General features: G+C 35.9%; 1 protein-coding gene across 1 annotated transcript in view; it reads right to left on the bottom strand.

Moving 5' to 3' along the window:
* Nucleotides 1-15,353: 15,353 nt before the first annotated feature.
* LOC113228550 overlaps nt 15,354-24,120 on the bottom strand; it is an 11,685-nt gene continuing 2,918 nt past the window's right edge. The window contains exons 3-5 of the mRNA XM_026461896.1: nt 22,454-22,639; nt 17,803-17,950; nt 15,354-15,719 (exon numbers count right to left, since the gene is read on the bottom strand). Of these exons, the coding sequence (XP_026317681.1) occupies nt 15,487-15,719; nt 17,803-17,950; nt 22,454-22,639 (567 nt within the window). The 3' untranslated portion in view covers nt 15,354-15,486. The remainder of the gene's footprint in view (nt 15,720-17,802; nt 17,951-22,453; nt 22,640-24,120) is intronic.

Raw genomic sequence — 24,120 nt, 5'->3', positions numbered from 1 at the left:
AATAAATCTATGTGGACCGAACTTTCTCTTTTACTCTAAAGCTAGGCCACACCCGTACTATCATACTCTGATATTTTAAGGCAAATGCCATAACGTCCATGAATGGATTAAAAACAATAATTATTTCATTCTAGTAATCTACTAAACATCATTATGATCTATAATTAAAAACATAACTATAAGGTTATTTAAACCACGCCAATTCTGCATAGTTATACGTACAATATCTATTTCAGCACTTGAAATCAACATAAATCTCCTTAATCTTGTATGCTCTCCATACATGATAAGTGCCAAGACAAGTCGCTGAATGATATTACTGCCGTGATAGAATTATAATATCAGTTTAAGTGAACGTGAATATTCATAAAGTAATCTCAATTAACATTTAAATCAATTCCAGTCACACTGAATTTCAGAGTCATCATAATTTTCGTCTTTATAAATATTAAGTACGTCACCTAATAACATTCACTGAAAATAAATTATTATTCGTTCGGTTCGGTTATTATTAATTCAGTTATTTTTTAATGTTTCAATATAGAATAGCGGTAGAGCTTCTTGTGAGAGTTCGTCCAGTGAAATACAGCCACATTACCTATTTCTACCGCCAAACAGTAATGTTAGCATTACTGCGTTCCAGTTTTAAAGGATAAGCATGCTGGTGAAATTACAGACACTTGGGACACAGTTAGGATCCTTTTTTTTATTAACTGCTTTCAGAGATAATAATGCTATTTTTCTGAATTCAAATTTTATTTCAAAAATCATTTGGTTAAATTTTAAAATATATTGTTGCCTACATGTCATAATTATTTCCGCTTTATCTCAAGCAGACATTTTTTTAAAGATCTTCTAATTCTTATGTTCTTTCCTATTCACCGTTCAATTCTAAATAGACACAGTTCAAAGTAAACGGATTTATTCTTACACGTCCTTTGTAATTTCAAGTGGAAGTGGACATTTAACAAGACATTTCACAAATAATTCGAACGTTTTGTTTGATAAAATAGAATTCAATATATTGTTGTTGATGATTTGTTAATTGAGTAATAAATTTATTAAATACTGAATGTTATTATTATACCTCTGTTAATATATTTCGTTCTAACTCTAAATTGAAAAATAAAATGTTTGCGGTATAGTGCAGGAGGAGGTTGGAAAAAAATAACTGGACGGAAAGAGTGACAGAGAAGAGGATAATTGCAATAATGAAAGAGAATAGAAGCACTCTGACGATAATTGAAAGCTGATTTATGGGCGACATGACGAAAAAGAACCTTTAGATTTAGAAGTTAAGAAAGAAGGAAAAGCTAAGCATAGACGAGGATGTTCGAGAACATCTCTTGTTTCGTCCAAATAAAAGAAAAACTGGCAATATATCATTTATTACGTTAAAGACAAGGTGATAGAAAGGATTCAATGCAGTTTACTACATGTAGCCGCCAGACCCAAGTAGAAGTTGATGAGGATCTCGACGAGCTCGTAAAATTAAAAGACGATTTAAGTAGACTGTAATATATTGGCAATAGGTTGCAGTTTTAGTAGTGCCATTAATCGTTAAACAGAGGTGGTTTCTTAAAGAAGTACAATTCAAAGGTGAACGTACTATTTGACCTTTTTGAGTTCATACGAAAAGTTCGTTAAATTGTGGTAGGGGTGAAATAACATGCATGTGGTGTTAGTTGATTGGTTCAAAAAAGGCGCCTACGTAATGTGCCCTTGACGAGCGTTTAGTTAATGCTTTGAAAGTTATATTAAATTTTACTACAAATTCAGTTGCGTTCGCAACACTACATTTACAAAAAACTAGCCCCTAGATTAAGGAAGAGCAAGAAATGTCCAAAAGTAAATATCCAATTCACTAATCTTCTTCTGAAGTAATTTCTTATTTTTTGTTATGTGAAAAATTTTGCTGAAATTACTCGGCTAACATATAATAATGCAAAAATACTGTTGTTTTTGATGTATTCTTATTTGTAAGCAGCCATATTGTTGATAACACATTTCCCTAATATTATTTACTTAGAGTATAACTTTTCTTTGACAAAATTTGGATGTTTGATTTCGAGTTAATTCAAGATCGCCCGTGAATTTTGAAGAAAACTCGTAATTGGACCTCTCACCAAAGATTAAGATTAGAGAATTCAAATTTAAGATTACGATATTCTATTTCCTAGAGAATTTTAGGTACATAGTTGTATTTGGAAACTCAACTCGGGAAGAGATTGATATCATTTCAAATTCATATTGGAATGGAGATTGAGTCGATGCTATTTGTATTCAAGAACTATATCTCGTCTGGGAAATAAATATATTTAGAGGTCTGAAATCGCGTATATTTGTTTTGATTTTTCAAACGAACCAACAAAGTTACACACCAACCTGAGATAGTATTAGTCATTATACAATTATATCTAATATTATTGCAAACCACCCTATTATGAACTGTATGTTACATAAAATAGGGTGGTTTTCACGTACTTTCATCCCCAATAGCAAACGCGAAAACCTAAGAACTCAGTAAAACTCCATAAGAATGTGTACGTCTAGGGAAGTACTGCCACTTTACTTATTTCTGCCGCCAAGCATTCCGATTCCTGCGTTCCGATTTTGAAGAGTAAGGGCGATGGTGAAATTACAGGCACGTGGCACTTCCTTGTATCCTTGTAATAAGAGCGAAAAAGACGCTTCACATTTCGCTTCCGTTCGGACCCTCCGTTGCGAAAGGCACATCTTTTTCGCTCTTATTACATTATAATAATAATAACGCACACACTCAACATAGCCCCGCACTAGGGAAACCCTGTGTCGCGGGTGCCATGGACACACACATAGACAACCACAAATTACACCCAAACTCACGAGAGAAATAAATGTAGGCCATACAAATATTTCTCCCGGCCCGGGAATCGAACCCGGGGACCTCTGCGTGGCAGTCCGGAAACGTGGTAACCGTTCGGCCACGGAGGCAGTTTTTTTAGAGACATTGACATAAAACGTGTTCTGACTGGCTTAATGCGTTCTGTGTCTATGTGTCTATAAGTGTGGCAGTGCCCCTCAGATGTTTGCGATTTATTGCTCTGAGTGGTACTGCAACTGCTATGGACTGGCGTGTCGCTTATCAACAGGTACTAGACTTTTTTATTCAGTCGCTTGGTTATTTAAAAAAATAAAACTCGATTACTTGTCTTCTATTTTAGAGTAATCAAGCTGTTTACAACTTGTGGTCTTCAATCAGTCTCATTTTCTATTTATTTTGCTAAATAAACTAAACATTGATTGCGAAACGAGGAGATTGGATGCGAATTTTATCTTTTCGGATATTTTCATAATGTATGCCGTATCTTTACGTCTTTAATTACTTTTTGTAAAATAACAACGTATATATCGAGTTCTTAAGTTTTCGCGATTGTTACACATAGGAAATGAAACTATTTTTCTTTTTCTATTTTGACATGGTCACAGTCAACCGTGACAATGGGACCTGTAAAGGGCCCGAAACGTCGTTTTGTTTGAAAAAACAAATATTCGCGATTTAAATCCGGAAAAATAGTTTCATTTCCTATAACAATGTATATTCATAAAATATGCACTATATAGTGTACTCTGCTATGTACTACGAAGTTTGTGAAAAAGAAGACAATTACTGTTTTTTTACAGGTTACACATCTGTACACACTCCTCTCGTATTGCAATTAATCACGATTCTGTACACAGATTATGGCGGTAAAAAACAACAAGAATGATTTGCTGTCTTAAATCTGTAATGGATGTAGCTTCTCGTTTTCTTTATATCAAATGGGATATCAAAAAAAGAAGTATAAAATATCAATTTCAATTAATTGTTTCCCTCTTGTTTCACGAAGAAAAAATGGGTGTGGATTAAACTAATATGCATTAATCATATATTTAGGTAAATCTATTTCTGAAATTGTTACCTCACCATTATCCTGAGATTGTCATAATATGAGTATGTCACAGAAATAATAATCAACATGACACTGACGGGCTTATTGCCCGGACTAAACAGAAATATAAACGAATGGCGCAGGATTACGAGATCCGACCCAAAAGATGTTGGAAACAAAAGCTTATGTTAAATTATAATTATCAAGCCTCTCGTTATGAAGACACTTAGATAATCTATACGTTGCTCTTTACGTTTTCTTATTTGAATGCTATTTTAACCGACTTTAAAAAAGGAGGAGGTTCTCAATTCGACTGTAGTTTTTTGTGTGTATGTTAAGCGATTACTCCGTCATTGGTGAACCGATTTTTCGATGATTGATTGATTGATGATTTCGACCGATGATTATTTTTTGTTGGAAAGGGGGCACCTCATTAGTCGTCCCATTAAAATTTTAAGAAAATATTTTACTTCTAAGGCACAGTTTCTCAATTTAACTACTATCCCCAGTGGGCGCTGAAGAATCCTAGGGACTATGAGTCTCGGAAGCAATTGGGTTGATGCTCTCCAGGGGGTGCTACCGAAATTAAAAAAGAAACCTGAATTATCTATATAATCTACACTACGTATTATATAATTCTTTTCCTCGTGATTTTTTGCTGTTAAGTTAATATAAAGAATACGCGTTTTCAATATTTATCGCGGTGGTGGGCGTTGAAATTTTTGTCTTACCTAAGTTGGCGGTGAGCCAAAAAGTTTGGGAATCTATGCTCTTAGGGTAGGAAATTAGGGGATGTATACGGTTTTTTCTGGATTTCACCCACTTTTCATTGATTTCAATAAAATTTCGCAAATAGCTGTAATTTTGCAAGCTGTAGAGGTCAGTATTTTTTTCGTGAAAAAGTTATTCAAACTGCTAAACTTTCCAGTATAGATTGAATCAGTAATCAGGATATCCGCAAGGGAACCAGAGTAACCGACATAGCCCCTTAGAATTGCAAAACTTCAGTGGCAAAGAGCATATTGTTCGCAGAACAGATGGCAGATGGGGCCGAAGAGTTCTTGAGTGGCGACCGCGTACCGGTAGACGCGGCGTGGGCAGACCTACAAGGTGAACTGATGATCTGGTGAAGGCTGCGGAATCCGCTGGATGCAAGCGGCGCAGGACAGGTCGTTGTGGCAACCTTTGGGGGAGGCCTATGTCCAGCAGTGGAAGTTCAGAAGTGGTCTTTTGGCTGAAATAACGATCACGAAATAGCTTTAATTCTGCAAACTGTAGAGTCAGTTTTATTTCGTGGAAAATTTATTTCAAAGTACTAAACTTTCCAGTATAGACTAGTAATCTATTAACGTCGAAACAACAGGTTATTATACTTACCTATTCAAAAAGATTAATATGTTTGTCCGCCTCCTTCTTGACTAATTGTAGTCTCTTAATATTAACATTTCATCAAGCCTCCTTTTCGTCACTTGTAATCTGAACAAAGCATTTAATTCCGTTATTCCCTAACGTCGAAAGGTAATATTCGAGTGATAATTACAAGCTACATAAAATAAAGATTAGCTTACCTAGAATTACAGAAAACAATATCATAATACAATTATTTTGGGCATTTATTTACCGAGTTCTTTCATAGAATCTTCTCCCAAGTTGCGCCCATTAGTGACAAATACGAGTACATAGTAAATAAATTTTCTTTCAGAGAAAGTATTAGCTAACTTTTGTGGTTTAAGTCCATAGTTGAACAAAGTTGAAAGATACTTTGTCTCCAAGATATATTGTCTATCCTAGATAGTTTATTGTTCTATTAATGTAATACATATCTAGCACCCCCGCTTTTATTCATGTTTAGTCTCTCGCCATCCTAAGTTTGTCTGGAAGAAATCGCTGTAAGCAACGCCAATTGTTACCCTGCTAATGTGTTTAATTTTGTCCTGTAATCTCTCTATCTGTGTGGTGTTAACAATAAAGAATTTTCTATCTATCTGTCTATCTACCTATCTATCTACATTTTTTTTGTAAATTGTAAAAATAAGTTATCGCATTTGTAACCAATACAATTTTTGATGAATAGTGGTTCAGATTAAACTAGTTCATTTATTGACTAATTATGCAGCCGTGTTAAGAATATAAATTAAGATTAATTAAAATGTAGCATTTTATTAATATACCTATACAAAACATAATAAAGAATCTGATTTTGCAATTTTTAACCGACTTCAAAAAAGGAGGAGGTTCTCAATTCGACTGTGTTTTTTTTGTATGTGTGTTTCGCGATAACTCAGGCATTTGTGAACCGATTTCGATGTTTCTTTCTTTTCTTTTGTTGGAAAGAGGGTGCCTCAGTAGTGGTCCCATATAATTTTGAAGAAAATATTCCACCTCTAAGGGTGACTGTTCACGCATGAAAACATTTTTTTAAAGATTGCACCTAAAATTACTGTAACGAGCAATTATTTTAATGGTTGATTTTATAGCAAAAATCCTCCAATTGAAGCTCCAAGCTCCAATTGAAGGCGTTTTTCTCTCGAACTAATTTTTTAACCGACTTCAAAAAAAGGAGGAGGTTCTCAATTCGACTGTTTATTTTTTTGTATGTATGATACGCGATCACTCCGGTATTTGTGAACCAATTTTCATTATTTTTTTGTTGGAAAGAGGGTACCTCCATAGTGGTCCCATTTCATTTTGGAGAAAATCATCCACCTCTAAGAGTGGCTGATCACGCATGAACATTCATTTTTATAAATAGAGGCGCTAAATTTTACTTAAGGAGCAATTATTTTATGGTTGATTTTGCTATTTTCCAATTTCAGGCGTTTTTCTCTCTCAATATACTTTGAGTAGTGAGAACCGATTTTTATTATCTCCTGTGTCAAGTCCTGTATAGTGGCGAACTACACGGGATATTTCAATAAAACTTAGCAAATAGACGTAATTCCACGTACTTTTGAGGTCGGTTTTTTTTTAGTACTCTGTACTAAAAAAACTGAGATTATTATGGTACCAAGTGACGGGACGAACAAGTCTTGCGCCTGGTGGTAAGCGACACGCTTATCCACAGCAGTTGCAGTGCCACTCTGAGTTTTAAATCCCGAAGATCCGAGGTGCACTGCCACCGCGCCCGTCACCCTGAGATGTAAGTTGACAAGTCCAATGTGCCGTTAATTTCCCCACAATTAAGAGTACCAGTATAGCTTCTTGTGAAAGAGTTGGTCCTGAAGTACTGCCACCATTGGCCCGTCGGCCCTCTGTTCTGCGAGCAATGTGCCCTGCTCATTGCCACTTAAGTTTTGCAATTCTTAGGGCTATGTCGGTTAGTCTGATTCCCTTGCGGATATCCTGATTACTGATTCGATCTATACTGGAAAGTTTAAGTGTAAGAGCACCAGTAGAGCTTCTTGTGAAGGAGTTCGTCCTGAAGTACTGCCAATGGTGACAGTACTTCAGGACTTAGATATGTATGGACCTATTTCTGCCGCCAAGTAGTAATGTGATCATTACTGCGTGCCAGTTTGGAAGGGTAAGAATGCTGGTGTAATTACAGACACATGTTTTTTGTCAACTTATATCTCAGAGTGACGGGCGCAGTTGCAGCGCCCCTCAGATCTTTTCGATATAGCGCCCCGTAGAGCTCTGAGTGGTACTGCAACTGTTATGGAAAGGCGTGTCGCTTACCACTAGAACCTCGTTGTTATTTCTTCGTCCCGTCACATGGTATCGTAAAAAATGATATCGGCGGTACGAACATTTATTTTTACACAATTTTTACATGTATGTATATGTACATATATTATTCAAAATATCTATACAATACTATACAAGTGCAGATCGGACCTTAACGATGTGTGAACAACAACTAGGGGATACCCGGTTAATAATACTTGTATATCAAAAACTACGATTACGGGTCTGGTAGCTTTGTAAATTTCAACCACAAGTCTTGTACACATATGTTACACGTATCGAAATAGTATTTAGTAGATAAAAACAATACAATGGTCTGCCAGTGACACCGTCATTTATTACTGTACTAATGAAGCACATAACAACGAAAGCTTTTATAAACAATTTAACGTAGTTGCTCGAAGAGTATGTGGAGTGTAATGTATTTAGCTCTGACCCTTTGTTTGTGGTTTTTAGGAACCAGCATATGCATGTGCTACCATAACACTCGATAATAAACTTAACTCGAGCCTCTTGGCTGCAAATGAATCTTCCCATAGTACCCTATAAGTGACACGGAAAGCCACAAAGGGTTAAATTCCGGAGTCCAGTAGTATTACTTATTTTGTAGTCAATGGATTGTGTCAGTCAATATTATAACATCTGTTTTTAAATGTATGTTGTTTTGAAGATTTTTAAAATACAACCCAGACTATAGGTTAGGGTGTAGTTATGCAGAAACGATCCAATCTACCATCACCTCAAACTCAAAAAATAGTTCAAATTTGTATTGTGGCATTCTAACGTTACCTAAATAATTAGCAAATTCTATATTTATCCTTGGTGTGAAGTTTTCTCGAAAATACTACAGATACACACTGAAATGCATAGCTTAGGTGTGCACTGCTGAGTATACTTTCTAAAAGATTTGTTGCTAAAAAGTATATAGATTCTCTTTGAAGTCGCATTGAAAAGGGAATTAAAGTACGTGCAATTAATAAGACACATCTTTATCATAAAATATTTTTTGCTTGCAATATCATATCTATATATTTTATTCTTTTATTCTTTACACTATGAATACAAATAAGCAGATTCTTGAGCAAATTATTTCGAAACTTATTTAAGTAATGATTATTTCATTAGAACTACTTTAAGTGTTATATTAATTACATTATTATTATTTATTTTTATGTCAGTAAATAGAAATGCTTCACTACTGTATTGAAATGGTCCTATGAAAATAGCTGTATGTATTAAATAAATAAGTATTTGGCGAGATGACGAATTTTAAATCTGTTTGCCATCTACATTGTCCTTCAATCACCACTACTCTTTGTATGTTCCTTGTACAAACAAAGACAAACTGTTGTCGTTTGTACGATACAAGGCAAACAAGCCATTAAGTAAATATGTCCGCAGCCGTTGCATTTTATGTTTTTCGACAGAACAGCTGTAAATCAATCGCTGCTGCTATTGACCATGCGGTCGTAAAAATGTTTTTGATGGGACACGGGTGGCGTGCAGTCTGTGGACTTTAACGTCTCCTTGTCTCTTATTAGGGTTGCTGGTAATTTAAGGCTACAGAAGGCCAAGTAGTGTCTCAGAAGGTAATAAGTAAGATACCGAAGAGTTGTGTTTAGCAACCTAAGTATAATGTTTTAATATTTTAGTCAAGTCAAGAGCCATCATTTCTGAGTCAAAAGTAAGTTGTAACTTTAAAATTTAACGTAAACGAACAAAAATGTTTAAACGATGTGCTCGATTTTGATATTGACTGAGAAAACCACACAAAAGTTGGTTGGTCGAGGAAAATGCAAAGTACGATCGATTTTAAAATTTTGTTGCAACTCATGTCATGCCCTGTGTGACCTAACATCTGCACGCTTGAGGATTTAATGGTAATTACTAGTGACGCATGACGCTATCGGCGTAAATAAAAATTATTTGAGGCCTCCGAATGATTAATACAGAGGGAGGCGTATTCATTTGCATTGGTATTCATAATACAAGGAATGCCGAGGTTCGGAAACAGGTAATTGATGTAATTGTCTGCTTTATTAAAATAAAAGATGTAGTATAATGTTATCTCCCAAGTCACAAAAAACCTGGAATAGATGATAGTGTACAAAGCGTATGATGACGATGTATGGTAAGATAATTATTAATATTAATAATGCAAACACTCATTATATCGCTTTAGAGAAACCCTGTATCGCAAGTGCCATGGATTCACACATAGCCAACCACAAATTAGACCCAAACTCAAACCAATTCACGGAGGTAGTATAGCTGTAGGTGTGACAAATCGATGCCTTACCGTGTCAATTCTTATAAAGGGAGATTATTCAAGAGATGGCGAGACTTTCTATTTATTTAAATTTTTTGTCAATAGTATTCATTCGGATGTATTACGTTAAAAATAGGTAAAAGCCAGTGTGTGAATATGAAGGAAATGTTATGTGTAATCAGCCTGCAAAATTTGTATATACAATCCATTTTTTGCATTTCAGTAACTTTATGCTTTAAGATAGGAATTTGAGAAGTATGGCGACGAAATATGAAACGTATGACAAAACAAGTACAATTGTAATATCGATGATTTTCTGTTATTTGTTGATTTTCTGTTTGTACTTAAAAACTAGAAAAGTTTTTCAAGTAGGTATAATATAATAAAGTAAATTTAAACTTAATACTTCATTGTTCTTGGGATGTAAATGTCACAATATGAATTATATTGTGAAATTTACCTACATTACTCATGAACTACGAAACTCAGACCAACGTCAAACTTAGCAGTTACTTTGTGCCAGTAAACGCACTTTCCCGTTAGATACTGTGCAGTACTGTTCTAGTCCAAGTTCTCAAGTCTTCGGCCACGTACGAAGTCGGTGGTTAGTAACCAGTTGCGAAAGTAACATAATTATGTTTTATATAATTTATTTTTCGTTCATCGATTCAGGCGTCACGATGGCTTTAATTTGAAGACTAAATTAAGATATGTATACTAATTCCATGATAATCCATATGATCCAGGATAATCCATGGTAGTTTTAATAAGGCGACTTCGATCGTTAGTGATTGAGTGAATGAATGAATGCGATCACTGCCATTCTATTGACACTCTGTTAAGATTCAACTGCCATTGAAACTAGATTTCTTATTAGGAGTAGACCTCATTATGAAAGAGTTCAAGAGAAGTATTGCCACTTTACCTATTTCTGCCATCAAGCAGTAATATGAGCATACTGCGCTCCGGTTTTGAAGGGTAAGGACACTGGTGAAATTACAGGCACATGGGACTTGTCAATGTATGTCTCAGGATAACTGGTGTAGAGTCAGTGCCCCTCAGAACTTTGCAATTTAAAGTTGTGAATGGCACTGAAACTGTTATATATAAGCGTTACTTGTTCGTCCCGCCACTTGATATTTTAAAAAAAATGTTAGAGAATAACAAATATTATTTATTAATTTAGACATTTATTTCAGGCGACATGACCCATATAATATATACCTTAAGAACTAGCATACATACAATATAATACGACGATAAACTATAAACTATATATAAACTAACCTACACGTAATGCACTTGCCGGTGACGTGTGGCGTATTCTGGTGTCAGGTAATCGGTCGCGGAATCGCCAATATATCCGATAGACCCGAGACAATGTAGACAAGTTTTCTACGTTGACCCGGTCGGAGTTCGAACCCGGGACCTCAGAGATGGCAACACCATAAAAACCGGTCTGCAAGCCACTCGGCTACGGAGGTCGTAATAATTATAACAAACAAGTGAACTAATTTCACAAAAAAAATAATATAAAGACTGTGAGTGTGAGAGATTCATTACAATTCATATTTTTTAATGTACTGGAAATATGCGGTACAAGTAAAATCAAGCAATGTTTGTACTGGTTATATGTTTGCATGCTTTTAATATAAATAACTTATTCGATTTGAAAGTAGATTCTTCTGTTTGAACTAGTTAAGTTGAGTGATTCATTGTAATCCTGTCACAATTGCCGTACATTGTAACTATGTTACTCTTCTACTAAATGCTTTACTAGGACATCGTAATAAAATTTAAACAATGGGACACTATTCCTTTAAGGACTTTATTTGAGTACTTGTATTAAATACGACCAAGCTAGTACATACTTGACGACGACCTGCGTGGTCGAGTGGCTTGCCGGTATGGTTTCATGGTGTCACTATCATTGAGGTCCCGGGTTCGATCTCCGACCGGGTCAATGTAAAAACTAACTTTCTATATTCTCTCGGGTCTGGGTGTTTGTAGTATCGTCATTGTTTACGATTTCCATAACACAAGTGCTTTATTATAATTATTATAACAATAATCAAAATACTAAGAAAAATTCATTCGATTCGGCCGGATTCGTACCAGCACCCCCAGGCAATCCGTGCCAGATGCTCTGGAAATTAAGCCACGGAACGAACCAGCAGACTTTACAAATCTTTCTATGTGCTTCTTAACGATCTTTGTTTTTTATTTATAACGACTTTTTTCCCGTAGTGACATCTGTGAGAGATTTATATCTTCACTCAGAGAGGCACTTTACAGCTACCATCGCTGACCAGAGATGTCGCTTTAATCATTGTAATTTTCAAGTTTTTATTGAATAATAACTGCCTCCGTGGCCGAATGGCTACCATGCCGGACTGCCACGCAGAGGTCCCGGATTCGATTCCCGGGCCGGGAGAAATATTTGTATGGCCTACATTTGTTTCTCTCGTGAGTTTGGGTGTAATTTGTGGTTGTCTATATGTGTAGCAATGGCACCCGCGAGGGTTTTCTTATTGCGGGGCTATGTTGAGTTTGTGCGTAAAAAAAGTAAAATTAAAAAGAATATCATGTTCCTCTACCATGATATTAAACTATTTTATTTATCATTTATTTATTTATTCAGTTTTTCGAACTTTGCTATAATAATGTTATCAAACTAGTGGGGTAATTTCCCTTTTTTTTTATAATAATAAGTGATGGGACGAATAAGTTGTGCGTCTGATGGTAAGCTACACGCCTGTCTTTAACAGTTACAGTGCCACTCAAAGCTTTAAATTGTAAAGATCTGGGGGCACTAGCTGTGCCCGTCACCTTGAGACAAAAGTTGACAAGTTCCATGTATCTGTAATTTCACCAGCATCCTTATCCTTCAAAACCGGAACACGGTAGCGCTGTTTTAAAAAAATGAAATATTTAATTTTAAAATGTAGTTAATGTTGACATTTAAAGAATTAACGTATTAATTACAGCTGCTACAAGACAATTACATTTGTCAAATAAAATTGACACCTTATGTGCTCTTATTGAATACAAAATAGCTCAAACGTGCCGTTTAATACACCGTCCGTATGATTTTACTATAGCAATGAATTCCAGTTTCATACATTGTCTCAGATAGCTTACTCCGGACTTGCCGGACAAGATATTTGTTCTTTATAACCTCATATCGTTTGGGTCTTAGCCAACTCTATATTATGTCCTAAAATAACTTTATGACATCGTTTGACCACACGATAGAGCAGCCAATTGATTTCTGTATGATTAATGATATGATCTACCTCCACGTACACTATCCGGTAGAAAAAATCTTGCAGGGCGATGTATCGCCTTAATTAACTTTTGAGTTTTTTTATATTGAAATTCTTGTATTACCGCACTAAGTTATCAACCTTGACAGTAGATTAGATAGAGATGTATTTAAATATTTGTATTATTTGTAAGAAAGTAAAATCTGATAAATTATTAAACGTCAAGGAACTAACTTTGTTTATAGGAAATGAAACTATTTTTCCGGTTTTAAATCGCGTATATTTGTTTTTTCAAACAAACTGACGTTTCGGGCCTTTTACAGGTCCCGTGGTCACGGTTGATTGAAAAAACGGTTGATTGAAATCCGGAAAAATAATTTCGTTTCCTATGTGTAACAATCGCGAAAACCTAAGACCTAACTTTGAACTAAGTTTGAACTATGAACTAACTTTGTTGTTTATGACGTTAGTAATATAGTTTTGCAAAGTTGTTAGTATTTTCATGATGTTAATAATATAGTCTTTCGAGGCTGTTAGCATTTTACAAATAATCCTGTATATCTACAGACCGCCCTCATTTTTAAAGAGGAACGATAAAATTCACACAAAAATTTGGTAAAACATCGCCTTAAATTGCGTAAATTAAATAACCCTTTTTTTAGTACGTTACTGAAAATTAAAAGTAAATTGAAGAGCAGGCTGTGACCTATTTGTTTGTGATACTGCAATTATACTCGGTCTCAATGTGGCACGATTTCTTCGGCCGTTTTTCTACGTGAAATGAATCGTTTTTCTTGGAGTTTTTTTAAGGTTTTCCTCAATCGAAGATTAATTGTCAGACAGATTTTTAATGAAATCTCGACTGAACTGAATTTGAGATTCTGATGCTGTATTTAAATTCAATTTATTAAAAGGTTTTTTTTGGAAATCCAATATTTGAGGGAAACAGTAACACATAAAGTAATACAAAAAATATAACTAGTATTGCAGAACGCGATGTGGACATTGTGATGGTTTGACGAAAACTGTTATTTGTCAGTCTGTCGCTTTTCTACAGAATATACTATTTACTCATGTGCGTGTGTCGAAGGGCTCTATCAGGTCGCTCCGATCTCCTCCTTTTACCATCGTAACAGAAGAGCTCCTTGTGAAAGGAGAAGTCCAGGAGAAGTACGACCATCTTACTTATTTTTGCCGCCAAGCAGTAATGTCAACATTACTGGGTTCCGGTTTTGAAGGGTAAGAGTGCTGGTGAAATTACAGGCACATGGGACTTGTCAGCTTATGTCTGAGAGTGACGGGCGCAGTGGCGGTGCCCGCAGATCTTTGTGATTTAAAGCTCTGCGTAGCATTGCAACTGTTATGGACAGGCGTGTATCTTACCATCAGATGCACTACTTGTTCGTCCCGTCACTAGATATTATAAAAAAAATAAACTATTCGGACATCTAGACGTACGACGAGATGTCATCCATGCGTGGTCGATATTTCTTTTACCATGCACAGCACAGGAATGGAATTATCACCTGCAACTGTGTTTCTGAGTATATAAGTACAACTTGTTTTTAATTATATCAAATGACGGGACAAATAATTCGTACGCCAGATAGTAAGACACGCCTGTTCATAATTGTCTCAGTGGCCGGACGGTTATAATGCCGGACTGTGACGCAGAGGTCTTGGATACGATAACCAGACCTGGAGAAATATGTTTATGGCCTACACTTATTCTCTCGTGAGTTTGGTACCACAATTGTGGTTGTCTATGTGTGTGTCCATGGCACCCGCGACACAGGGTTTCCCTAGTGCGGGGCTATGAGTGTGTTGCGTTATTATTATATTTACAGAGCTTCCAATCCAAAATCGACACTGCCACAGCGCCCGTCACCCTAGCTAGACATAAGCTGACAAGTCCCATGTGCCTGTAATTTCACTCTTCAAAATTGGAACGCAGTAATGATCACATTACTGCTTGGCGGCAAAAATAGGTGGTAGTAAGTCTCTCGACGAACTCTTTCACAAGGAGCTCTGCTGCTACTAAAAACTCGAGTATCTTTAAGATGTGATTGAATAGGCATAATATTCTGGGCGAGTTCGTTCTATCGTAGACCCTGTTTTTGTTTCAGGGCCAGGTATAGGTCAAATGCAAGTCCATTTACTTAAAAAAAAACTAGTTTCGAATTTTGAACTTTATTTATGAATAAAAATGGCAAGTTCTGTTTGACAAAGTTAAAGTTTTATACAATATATAAAGCATTACTACATAAAATATAAAAATATAAAATACAAAAATATCAAAATTATTCAATCTGTAAAAAAATAATTAATTATACCATTTATGTACTTTATCCCATTACACTTGTACCTCAGTTGACTCATATTTCGGTGGAGGATCTGCTGCATTCAATACTTCATCAGAAACACGAAATTCATACTTATTACTGTTATCTTGAGGAATCCTAATGCGATGCATTTGAGGGATCAGTCTAGGTCCAAATCCGTAATAGGGTATCAAGACACGTGGGAGTCGTTTCGACATTTCGTAGTAGCATATACATACGAGTGGCAGAGTCACGATGGGTGACACTGAAAATGAAAATTTATTTGTTATTTGAAACCTTCATCATCAATCTACATACTTCTCATTCAGTAAGGGCATGGACTTTCGTTAAGGCGAGGTTGAAAGTTTATTTACCACGCTGATCTAATGTAGATTAGGAACTTTACACGTCAGTATCAGGTTCTATGTTTTTATTATATCGTCTTTGCGAATTTAAAACCTCTTATGTATCATTTTGGTCGATACGAGTTTTGTAAATAGTTGAAAAGCATTTTTAAAGAGTAACTGTCTGAAAAAACTTGAATATCTTCTTATTTCAGTGAGTTACTTATTACGTTTAAGATTTCTTAAGTGTTTGTCCACATTTAATTGTTTATCAAAATCTCCTGTGTGCCTGATGAGAACATAACAGGTTTTAATAACAACTTCGTTACAAAAACTTGCAATCTCCTATGTGATTAGTGATTCACTTATTAAAAAGAAAACACTATATTACGTCAAATACGCATAAAAGTGAGATGGGTTATTATTATTAGAAACAAAACATTCGCTGGTTAGGTCAAGGTTAAGCGTGCATCATTCATCAGTGTCGTTGCAACGTTTTTGGTTTTTTAATGACTTTTTGTCGTAGCGCCATCTGTGAGAAATCTATGAAAGTTTTTCTTCCTTTACCTTTACATTGATTCGAATCCAGCTGAATCGAAGGAATTTTTCTACGTGTTCGATCTTTGTATTACTAGTTATAACAAACTAGTGGAGTAATTTCACAAAAAACAATTGAATATCATGGCAAAACATCGTGATAGGAATACATAAACTTAAAGTTTTCTTTTTCCAATTTTTTTTGGGTACAGTGTGATTTATTAAAGGCAGAGTGAGTGATAGTTGTAGTAGCGTAGAACGAAATAGAGACTTCTAATAATTTCATAAACTATTGCGTGAAACGGAGCTACGCAACAGTTTGTGAAATTATTAGAAGTAAATGTTAATAAGATTTAGATAATTTGTGTTTTATATAAGTAAAAAATATATTACAATGTTTATTTTTATTTAACATTACCTTTCTTTAATACCTGATATTCATATATTTTTTGTGAAAATAGTTTGTTGTTATTATGGATACAAAAATCAAAGAAACACAAAGAAAAATACCTTCGATCCGGCTGGACTATCGGAACGAAACAGCAGACCTGACAAATTACTCTATGCTTTTACGACTTTCTTGCCGTAGCACCACTTGTAAGAAATCTATGAAAGTTTTTCGAAAGGAACGCGATAGCCCCAGTATGGTGAAGTCGCCGCCGGTTCGGGTTCAGTCACACACTCAACATAGCCCCGCACTAGGGAAACGCCGTGTCGCGGGTGCCATGGACACACACTAGACAACCACACATTACACAAACTTACGAGGGAAATAATGTCCGGGAATTAAACCTGGGACCTCTGCGTGGCAGTTCGGCATAGTAACCGTTCGACCACGGAGGCAGTAAGGTAGTCAGATTGAAGGCATTTTTCTTTTTTCTTGTTCGGTCTTTGTGTCAATAATAAAACTTATTTTGTTAATAAAAGTGAAAATGCTTTTATTTTCTCGATACTTCTATTCAATACTTTTTAGCAACATCATCATCAACCCATTAATACGTCCCATTGTTGGGCATGGGTCTCCTCTCAGGCGAGGGTTATAAGCCATGGTCCGCCAAGCTGGTCCAATGTGGGTTCGAGTTTTATAAGTTTTCCGAAGGTCGTAAATCTTCTTCGTTGTGCAGGTTTCATCAATATGTTTTCCTTCACCGAAAAGCTCAATGAACCTCAATGAAATTAAATGGTTTTTGTCATAGTTCGTCAATCAAAACTGAAGAAACAATTTTCTTTCGACAAGAAGTGTTTTTCTTCAGTTTCTCTTACAGCTTTTATCAACAACATATTTTAAATGTGGCGCAATAACTTGGCCCATATAAGCCGAGATCCAGACCTGTTAAGAACATTTATATTCCTTAATAAATTCCACTAGAATTCGTATCATTCCAGCGAGCTATTGAGGTAATTTAAGGTGAAAGATAGAGGAGACACCGCTCTTGTTATTTATGTAAATGTGTTTTGTGTACTTACTTTTAGTAATAATAAGTAATATGAATGTCTTGTATCTATTTTGAAGCACGTCGCTCATTTCGAAGTTTACGTAGTAAAATAAAACTATACATATTTGTGCGTGGATTATGGTGTATCCTATAAATGTTTTCACGTATGCGCGATTAACCTGTAAATATAATAAAGAAAAATACTGTGAAATATATAACGAAAGTTTACATTATTTTACGAATATACATACGTACATTCGATGTTCTAAGATGTCTGACCCCTTAGCCAACCTTTTGGTTCTGGTAGTGTTCTTGTGCATTTATAGTTGAAATTTGTATTCTGTATATAAGTAAGATCAAATTGGCTTAAAAAAATCTTAAAACTTAATTTACTAATGATGCAATAAAGAAAGTCATACCAAAATGAATTCTACGGCTCACCTTAACATTTTACTTCAATTATCTACTCAGAACCAAATAGGCGATTAAGGGCTCAAGTATCTTAGGTTATCTACTGTGCATATACTTAGTATCAAACTGATCTGGGGATGATCGCGGATGTTCAAAACGATTATGATGTTCAAAGTCAAGGACGTAAAGTCAACGCCAAATTTTGACACCGGCGAAGTGGTCGTTATGATTGACCAAACAGTGAATAACCTATCGCAAACTCTGGCAGTCGTACACCGAATTACGATTACGAAGTACTGGAATGAAATTTTGATACAGCTTTATACTGTATAATATTGTACCGTTTCTTTCTAAAAAGTCGTGTTATTTTGAATAGAGTGACAAAATGTAAGAATTCTTAGAAATATCGGGTGAAAAAATGGCTGGTTTTTAAGTTTTTATTCTAAGTATTTTTTTAAACATGTTGAGTTTCTTAATTATTTGTTATCCTTTTAAGTTCATGACTCTATAGCTAAAGCTTGCTAAATAAATAAAAAAATAATGCAAATGTCGGATTTGATACCCTCAATCACTCGTAAACTTATGAACAACCATAACTATAGGGCACCGGGCGGCGGTAGAAAAATTTGTTATTTGCGTTGAAAAATTGCTTACAATGAATGCCTTTGGGATCGGTCACCCTCTTGAACGATCAAACAAACAAATCCAACGTGTTAAGTATTCGCTCAGATTTCTGCGTGCTCAAAACATTTTCAGGTTTGGCAAAAAAAACCTCCGCTTTTAATACTGTGCATGAATAAGATTGCAATGTACACCTCACATAGTATAATTTATAAGTATCGGTATATTTGAATTTATAATATTAGTTTATAATATTTTTCCCTCTTTCTATCTCGCACGATGTTGCACGCTTATGACTTTTGCTCTCACTGCCTTTGATTTAATTATGATATTAAGTGACAAGACCAATAAATCGTGCGCCTGGTGGTAAGCGACACGTGTCGCCTTTTGTAAAATTATTTTTTTATATTTGTTTTGTGCAATAAACAATATATTCATTACCATAATTGACGACCTCGGTTTCTTCCAGTTCTGGTCTGGTCTGTGTTCTGTGTAAATACTCCGAAGTGATTTTTGTTGCTCCGGTATTCATAAGACAGGGAATTGGTGTGGTTGTTTAGCGTATAATAATGTCGATATGATCAAAAGTACAGCCTAATATGAGCAATCTGAACATATAGATAATATTGACCATTTTCTATACATATTTTTGTAAACACTTAAACCGGGTACTCACTAGCGAGCTGTAACCGTAACCATTGCATGTTATGTAATCAAAAATAATAGTGTGTACTCGCGAGTTTGCCGCGTGCGGTTCGCAGTGAGCCGGCTGATTGAAGACTGTTTCAAGCGTACACACTAGAACCTCGTTACTGTATCTGTCACTTTACAGTTACAGCTCGCTAATGAGTACCCGGCCTTAGACGTAATTAATAGATTCAAACTTTTGTTTCTTTGCGAATGTCCATGTTAATAAAATTGGAGGAAAATTTATATAACAATCAACAACCCCTGAGGATGCCTCGTATAGAGGCGAAACAGGTGTCGGGTATATATTTGGTGGTGGTGTCTGTGACTGTACTTGGGCTTGTGCTATTTATTTTATAATTTTATGCGGAAGAAGTGTGGGAGAATTAACTGCATGAAAAAATATTTCACACAAGCGCATTTTCACAAATTAATTTTCTTCAATTTTTATTGAGAATTAGACGCACAGGTGACACGCCATATAGCGTCTAATGCTTTTAATTAGGAGTTTCACCGTGTAGGTCTTTTAGATACTGACTAAACGTCTTTATAGACAACCGTTCCCGATAATTTGAAACATTTTCTATTAGTAAATTATTATTTCATCTTACCATATAGTTTACGAGTTAGATAATTTATATTTTAACACCAATGTGAGTTGGGAATTTTATTCACATGCTTACAAAGAATTTTGCGAACGTGCATGCCATTTTCCTTATAATGTTTTCCTTTACCGTTGAAATAAGAGGTAGTTAGGAATCGAATACAAAATTCTCCCAATGCGTCTTTTTTTGTACAGAGCCACGTTTACGACACGTTTACAATATTCACATCGTCGCTTCTGTTATTTTTGCTATATCTTATTGTATATTTCGAAGTTTAGAAACCTGACCTTGTCACCACCAGTAACAACTGATAAAAAGTTATTACTGGTAACAGGAAGAGTACGTTATTGACAAGGCTCCGAAAGTCAGCAAATTGTGAACAAGTATGAGAATCACACACGCACGCACGCCCGCAAGCACGCACCCACGAAAGAACGCACGCACGCACGCACGCCCGTTCGCCCGCACACACGCACGCACGCACGCACGCAAGAACGCATGAACATAAATTTGCATTATCTACAACTTCACTTTTGTTTTTTATTTTGCTTTGATCTTGTTTTCAGATACAGGTTTTCCTAGTTCAGGGGACAGCCTCCGCATCCAGATTATACTGTATGTTACGTAAAGCATCTATTTTGTTTTTACGTGCACTGTTTGTGGAGACAATAAATGATTTATTTTTATTATTATTACATAGGGCGCACTATAAGTTTCCGGTTTTGGCCCCTAACATAAACAATATTTAAAAAGTAATAACAACATTTGAAAATAGAACTCTTTGGCTGTAAAATACAGTTTGTTTCATCTGACTGTCACTTGTTTTTACATGGTGGCGTCATTTTAGAAATTGGTTGTCTACATCACCATGGATGTAACTCGTGAAAATTTTCGTAGTATGATTTTTACGACATTAAGTGTAATTTGACAGTTCAGCGGTGCTTCGCTCGGCTTCAAACTGCATTTGGCGATGAAGCACCATGCAAGATGACTATTTGTAGTTGGTTTGTAGAATTCAAACGCGGTCGTGTGAATCTCAGTGACGAATTTCGTGATGGTCACCCGGCCACTGCTGTGAACAACAAAAACAACGATGCCGTGCGCTGTATGATCAAAACAGACATGTGACATACCGTGAGATTCGGGCATCTTTAGGCATAAGCATGAGTCAAATACAATCGATATTACACAAACATTTGGATCTGAAAAAGCTGTGCTCTCGTTGGATCCCACACAATTTGACTGAGGCTCAAAAAATGGATCGCGTCACTTGGTGCAATGCCATATTTACCAGATTCAACGAAGGGGCGTCAACTTTGGTGTGGGTTTGGTATTTGGTGTGGCGTCATCTGTTACTATGTACAGATGACGAAACATGGATCTATAGTTACGATTCCAAAACAAAGCAACAATCGAGCGTATGGGTCTATCGAGATGAGCTGAAACCAACCAAACTGGCGCGCGTGCAAACTGCCTCTAGCGTAAGATTGCATCTTTTTTTAATAAAACTGGACACGTGGCTACTGTTGCTTTGGTGAATCGTTGTACCGTGAATAGTGATTGGTACACGACCATTTGGTTGTAGAAAGTTATTGACAAACTCCGTAAAAATAACCGTAAACGCCATATCACCTTGCACCACGATAATGCCAGTTCAAGGCCAGATAGACAAATGAATTATTGAAGGTGAACAACGTTGACCTTATCCCGCGTACAGTCCAAAAATTAGGAACCAGTTAGGCGGTCAACGTTTTTCATCTCCTGAAGAGGCTGTCGACGAGTATAAAAATATGTTTCAGAGATTGTCACGAAGGAGTGGCATAAATGTTTTCAAAATTGGTTCATTCGTATGAAAAAGGGCATTAACGCTAACGGAGCATATTTTAAGAAACAATAAATTCAATTCTGATCATTTATAGTATTTTTTTCTTATTCATTCCGGAAACTTATAGTGCACCACACGTAACAGTAGAGCTCCGTATGTAGCAGTTCGTCCAGGGAAGTACTGCCTACTAACCTTACCTATTTCTGCCGCCAAGCAGTAATGTGACTATTACAGCGTTCCGGTTTTGAAGGGTAAGGATGTGATATTACAGGCACATGGGTCTTCTCAACTTACTGTCCCAGGAGTGGCAGTGCTCCTCGGATCTTTGCGATTTAAAGGTCGGAATGACCCTGCAACTGTTATGAACAGGTGTGTAGCTTACCATCAGGCGCACGACTTATACCTCCCGTCACTTATACTTATAAAAATGTAACACTACTGATGTGGTTCGCAAAGACATCAAATAAAATATAGTTTTGTTGGAGTGTATTTAAAATTGTATCTTAAATTAAGTAATAAGGAATACTATTTACCAATGTTGTGCCGGCGATCAATACGATACTAAAAATGACAGAGAGGATTGAAGCACTGAATATGATTGAATAAAGCGATAGGTCCATCCTTTTTGTCCCAGGGATTGTGGCATACTTTACGCTGTCTTTATCAACCATATCCAGTATGTAGCCCAATGAATATAGGCCCAAATACAATTCCATCATCTGAAAATAAAAGCAATAGTAATGATATAGGTAACAATAACGTACATACTCACAGCACCTCATTAGGAACTTGTGTTTGTCTACGTAGTCACATATTACACCAAAACTCATGAGAGAAATAAATGTAGGCCGTACAAATATTTCTCCCGGCCCGGGAATCGAACCCGGAACCTCTGCGTGTCAGGCCAGCATGGTAACCGTTCCACCACGGAGGTAGTTACATAAGAATCTTACAATAGTTTATCATAATTATAAATCCGCAAGCGAACCACTACTAGGCGCAGGTGGAGGCTCGGGGTTGTGGTAAATTATGATCTAAAACTGGCAACTTAGGGGTTTTACATTACAGTCCATCATGAAGGCTCAAAGTGTGTATAGACTTTACATGAGTTTGAAGAATTATAATAAGGACAATAACAAGCATTTATTCTAACTGCCTATCTAACTGCCTCCGTGGCCGAACAGTTACCATGCCGAACTGCCACGTAGAGGTCCCAGGTTCGATTCCCGGGCCGGGAGAAATATGTGTATGGCCTCCATTTATTTTTCTCGTGAGTTTGGGTGTAATTTGTGGTTGTCTATGAGTGTGTCCATAGCACCCGCGACACAGGGTTTCCCTAGTGCGGGGTTATGTTGAGTGTGTGCGTTATTATTATTATTATTATTTCGGACCTGAATAATTTACTAACAAACCTATGAACTAACCGACAAGTAGATAGTTAGATATACACTTTATTGCTCACAGCAGCAGGAAGAAAAATAGTACATAGACAGCTTAAAACCATTGTGGGTGATCTCTTCCAGACAACCTTTGAGATATAGGAAAGCTAATCAGAATGGGATACGTAATAAAATTTAAATTGTATAGACAAACAAAACTTAACATTATATTTTATCAAATAATAAATAACAATATATTATACCAGTGGCGAGCCGTCCAAATAATCCGATTTCTACCGGCTTGCCTACAATTTTCCACGTATCATCAAATATCATAAATATTGTAAAGTAATTTATTACATTTTGTGCTTAATTTTATGTGTAGAATAATTAATCAGTGAAATAAAGTGTACTAGTGTATTGTGTGCTAAGAAGTTTGTCAAGGCAACTGTTCTTTGTTTTGCTCCGGTTTTACTAAAGACAATTTTCACGCTTCGCTACTGTAGTATACCTACATGTATATATTAGTACCTATATATAAATATACCTATACAAACGACTATTTCGTTCTGAGTAGATCACTGAACAACAACTATAATAAGTTGCTTAATTGACCTACCAACAACGTTGGTGTAGTATAGTTACGACACAGTCTATGGCATTAAGAAATATTAATTGGCAACACCGATATAAAAGTAAAATGTCGTAATTCAACGCCTTAGAGGATGGAAAAAAAGTCTGGATTCCATGCCTTCAACATGCAAAGGTTATTGCTAGTAGATGGCCCAATGATCTATGAAACGTAAAAAGTTATGAAGTTA

Source organism: Hyposmocoma kahamanoa, unplaced genomic scaffold (assembly GCF_003589595.1).
Source record: "Hyposmocoma kahamanoa isolate Upper Pololo Valley unplaced genomic scaffold, ASM358959v1 232, whole genome shotgun sequence".
Lineage (NCBI taxonomy): Eukaryota > Metazoa > Arthropoda > Insecta > Lepidoptera > Cosmopterigidae > Hyposmocoma > Hyposmocoma kahamanoa.
Note: the sequence above shows the minus strand (reverse complement) of the source record. Positions and strands in the feature narration are given on the sequence as shown.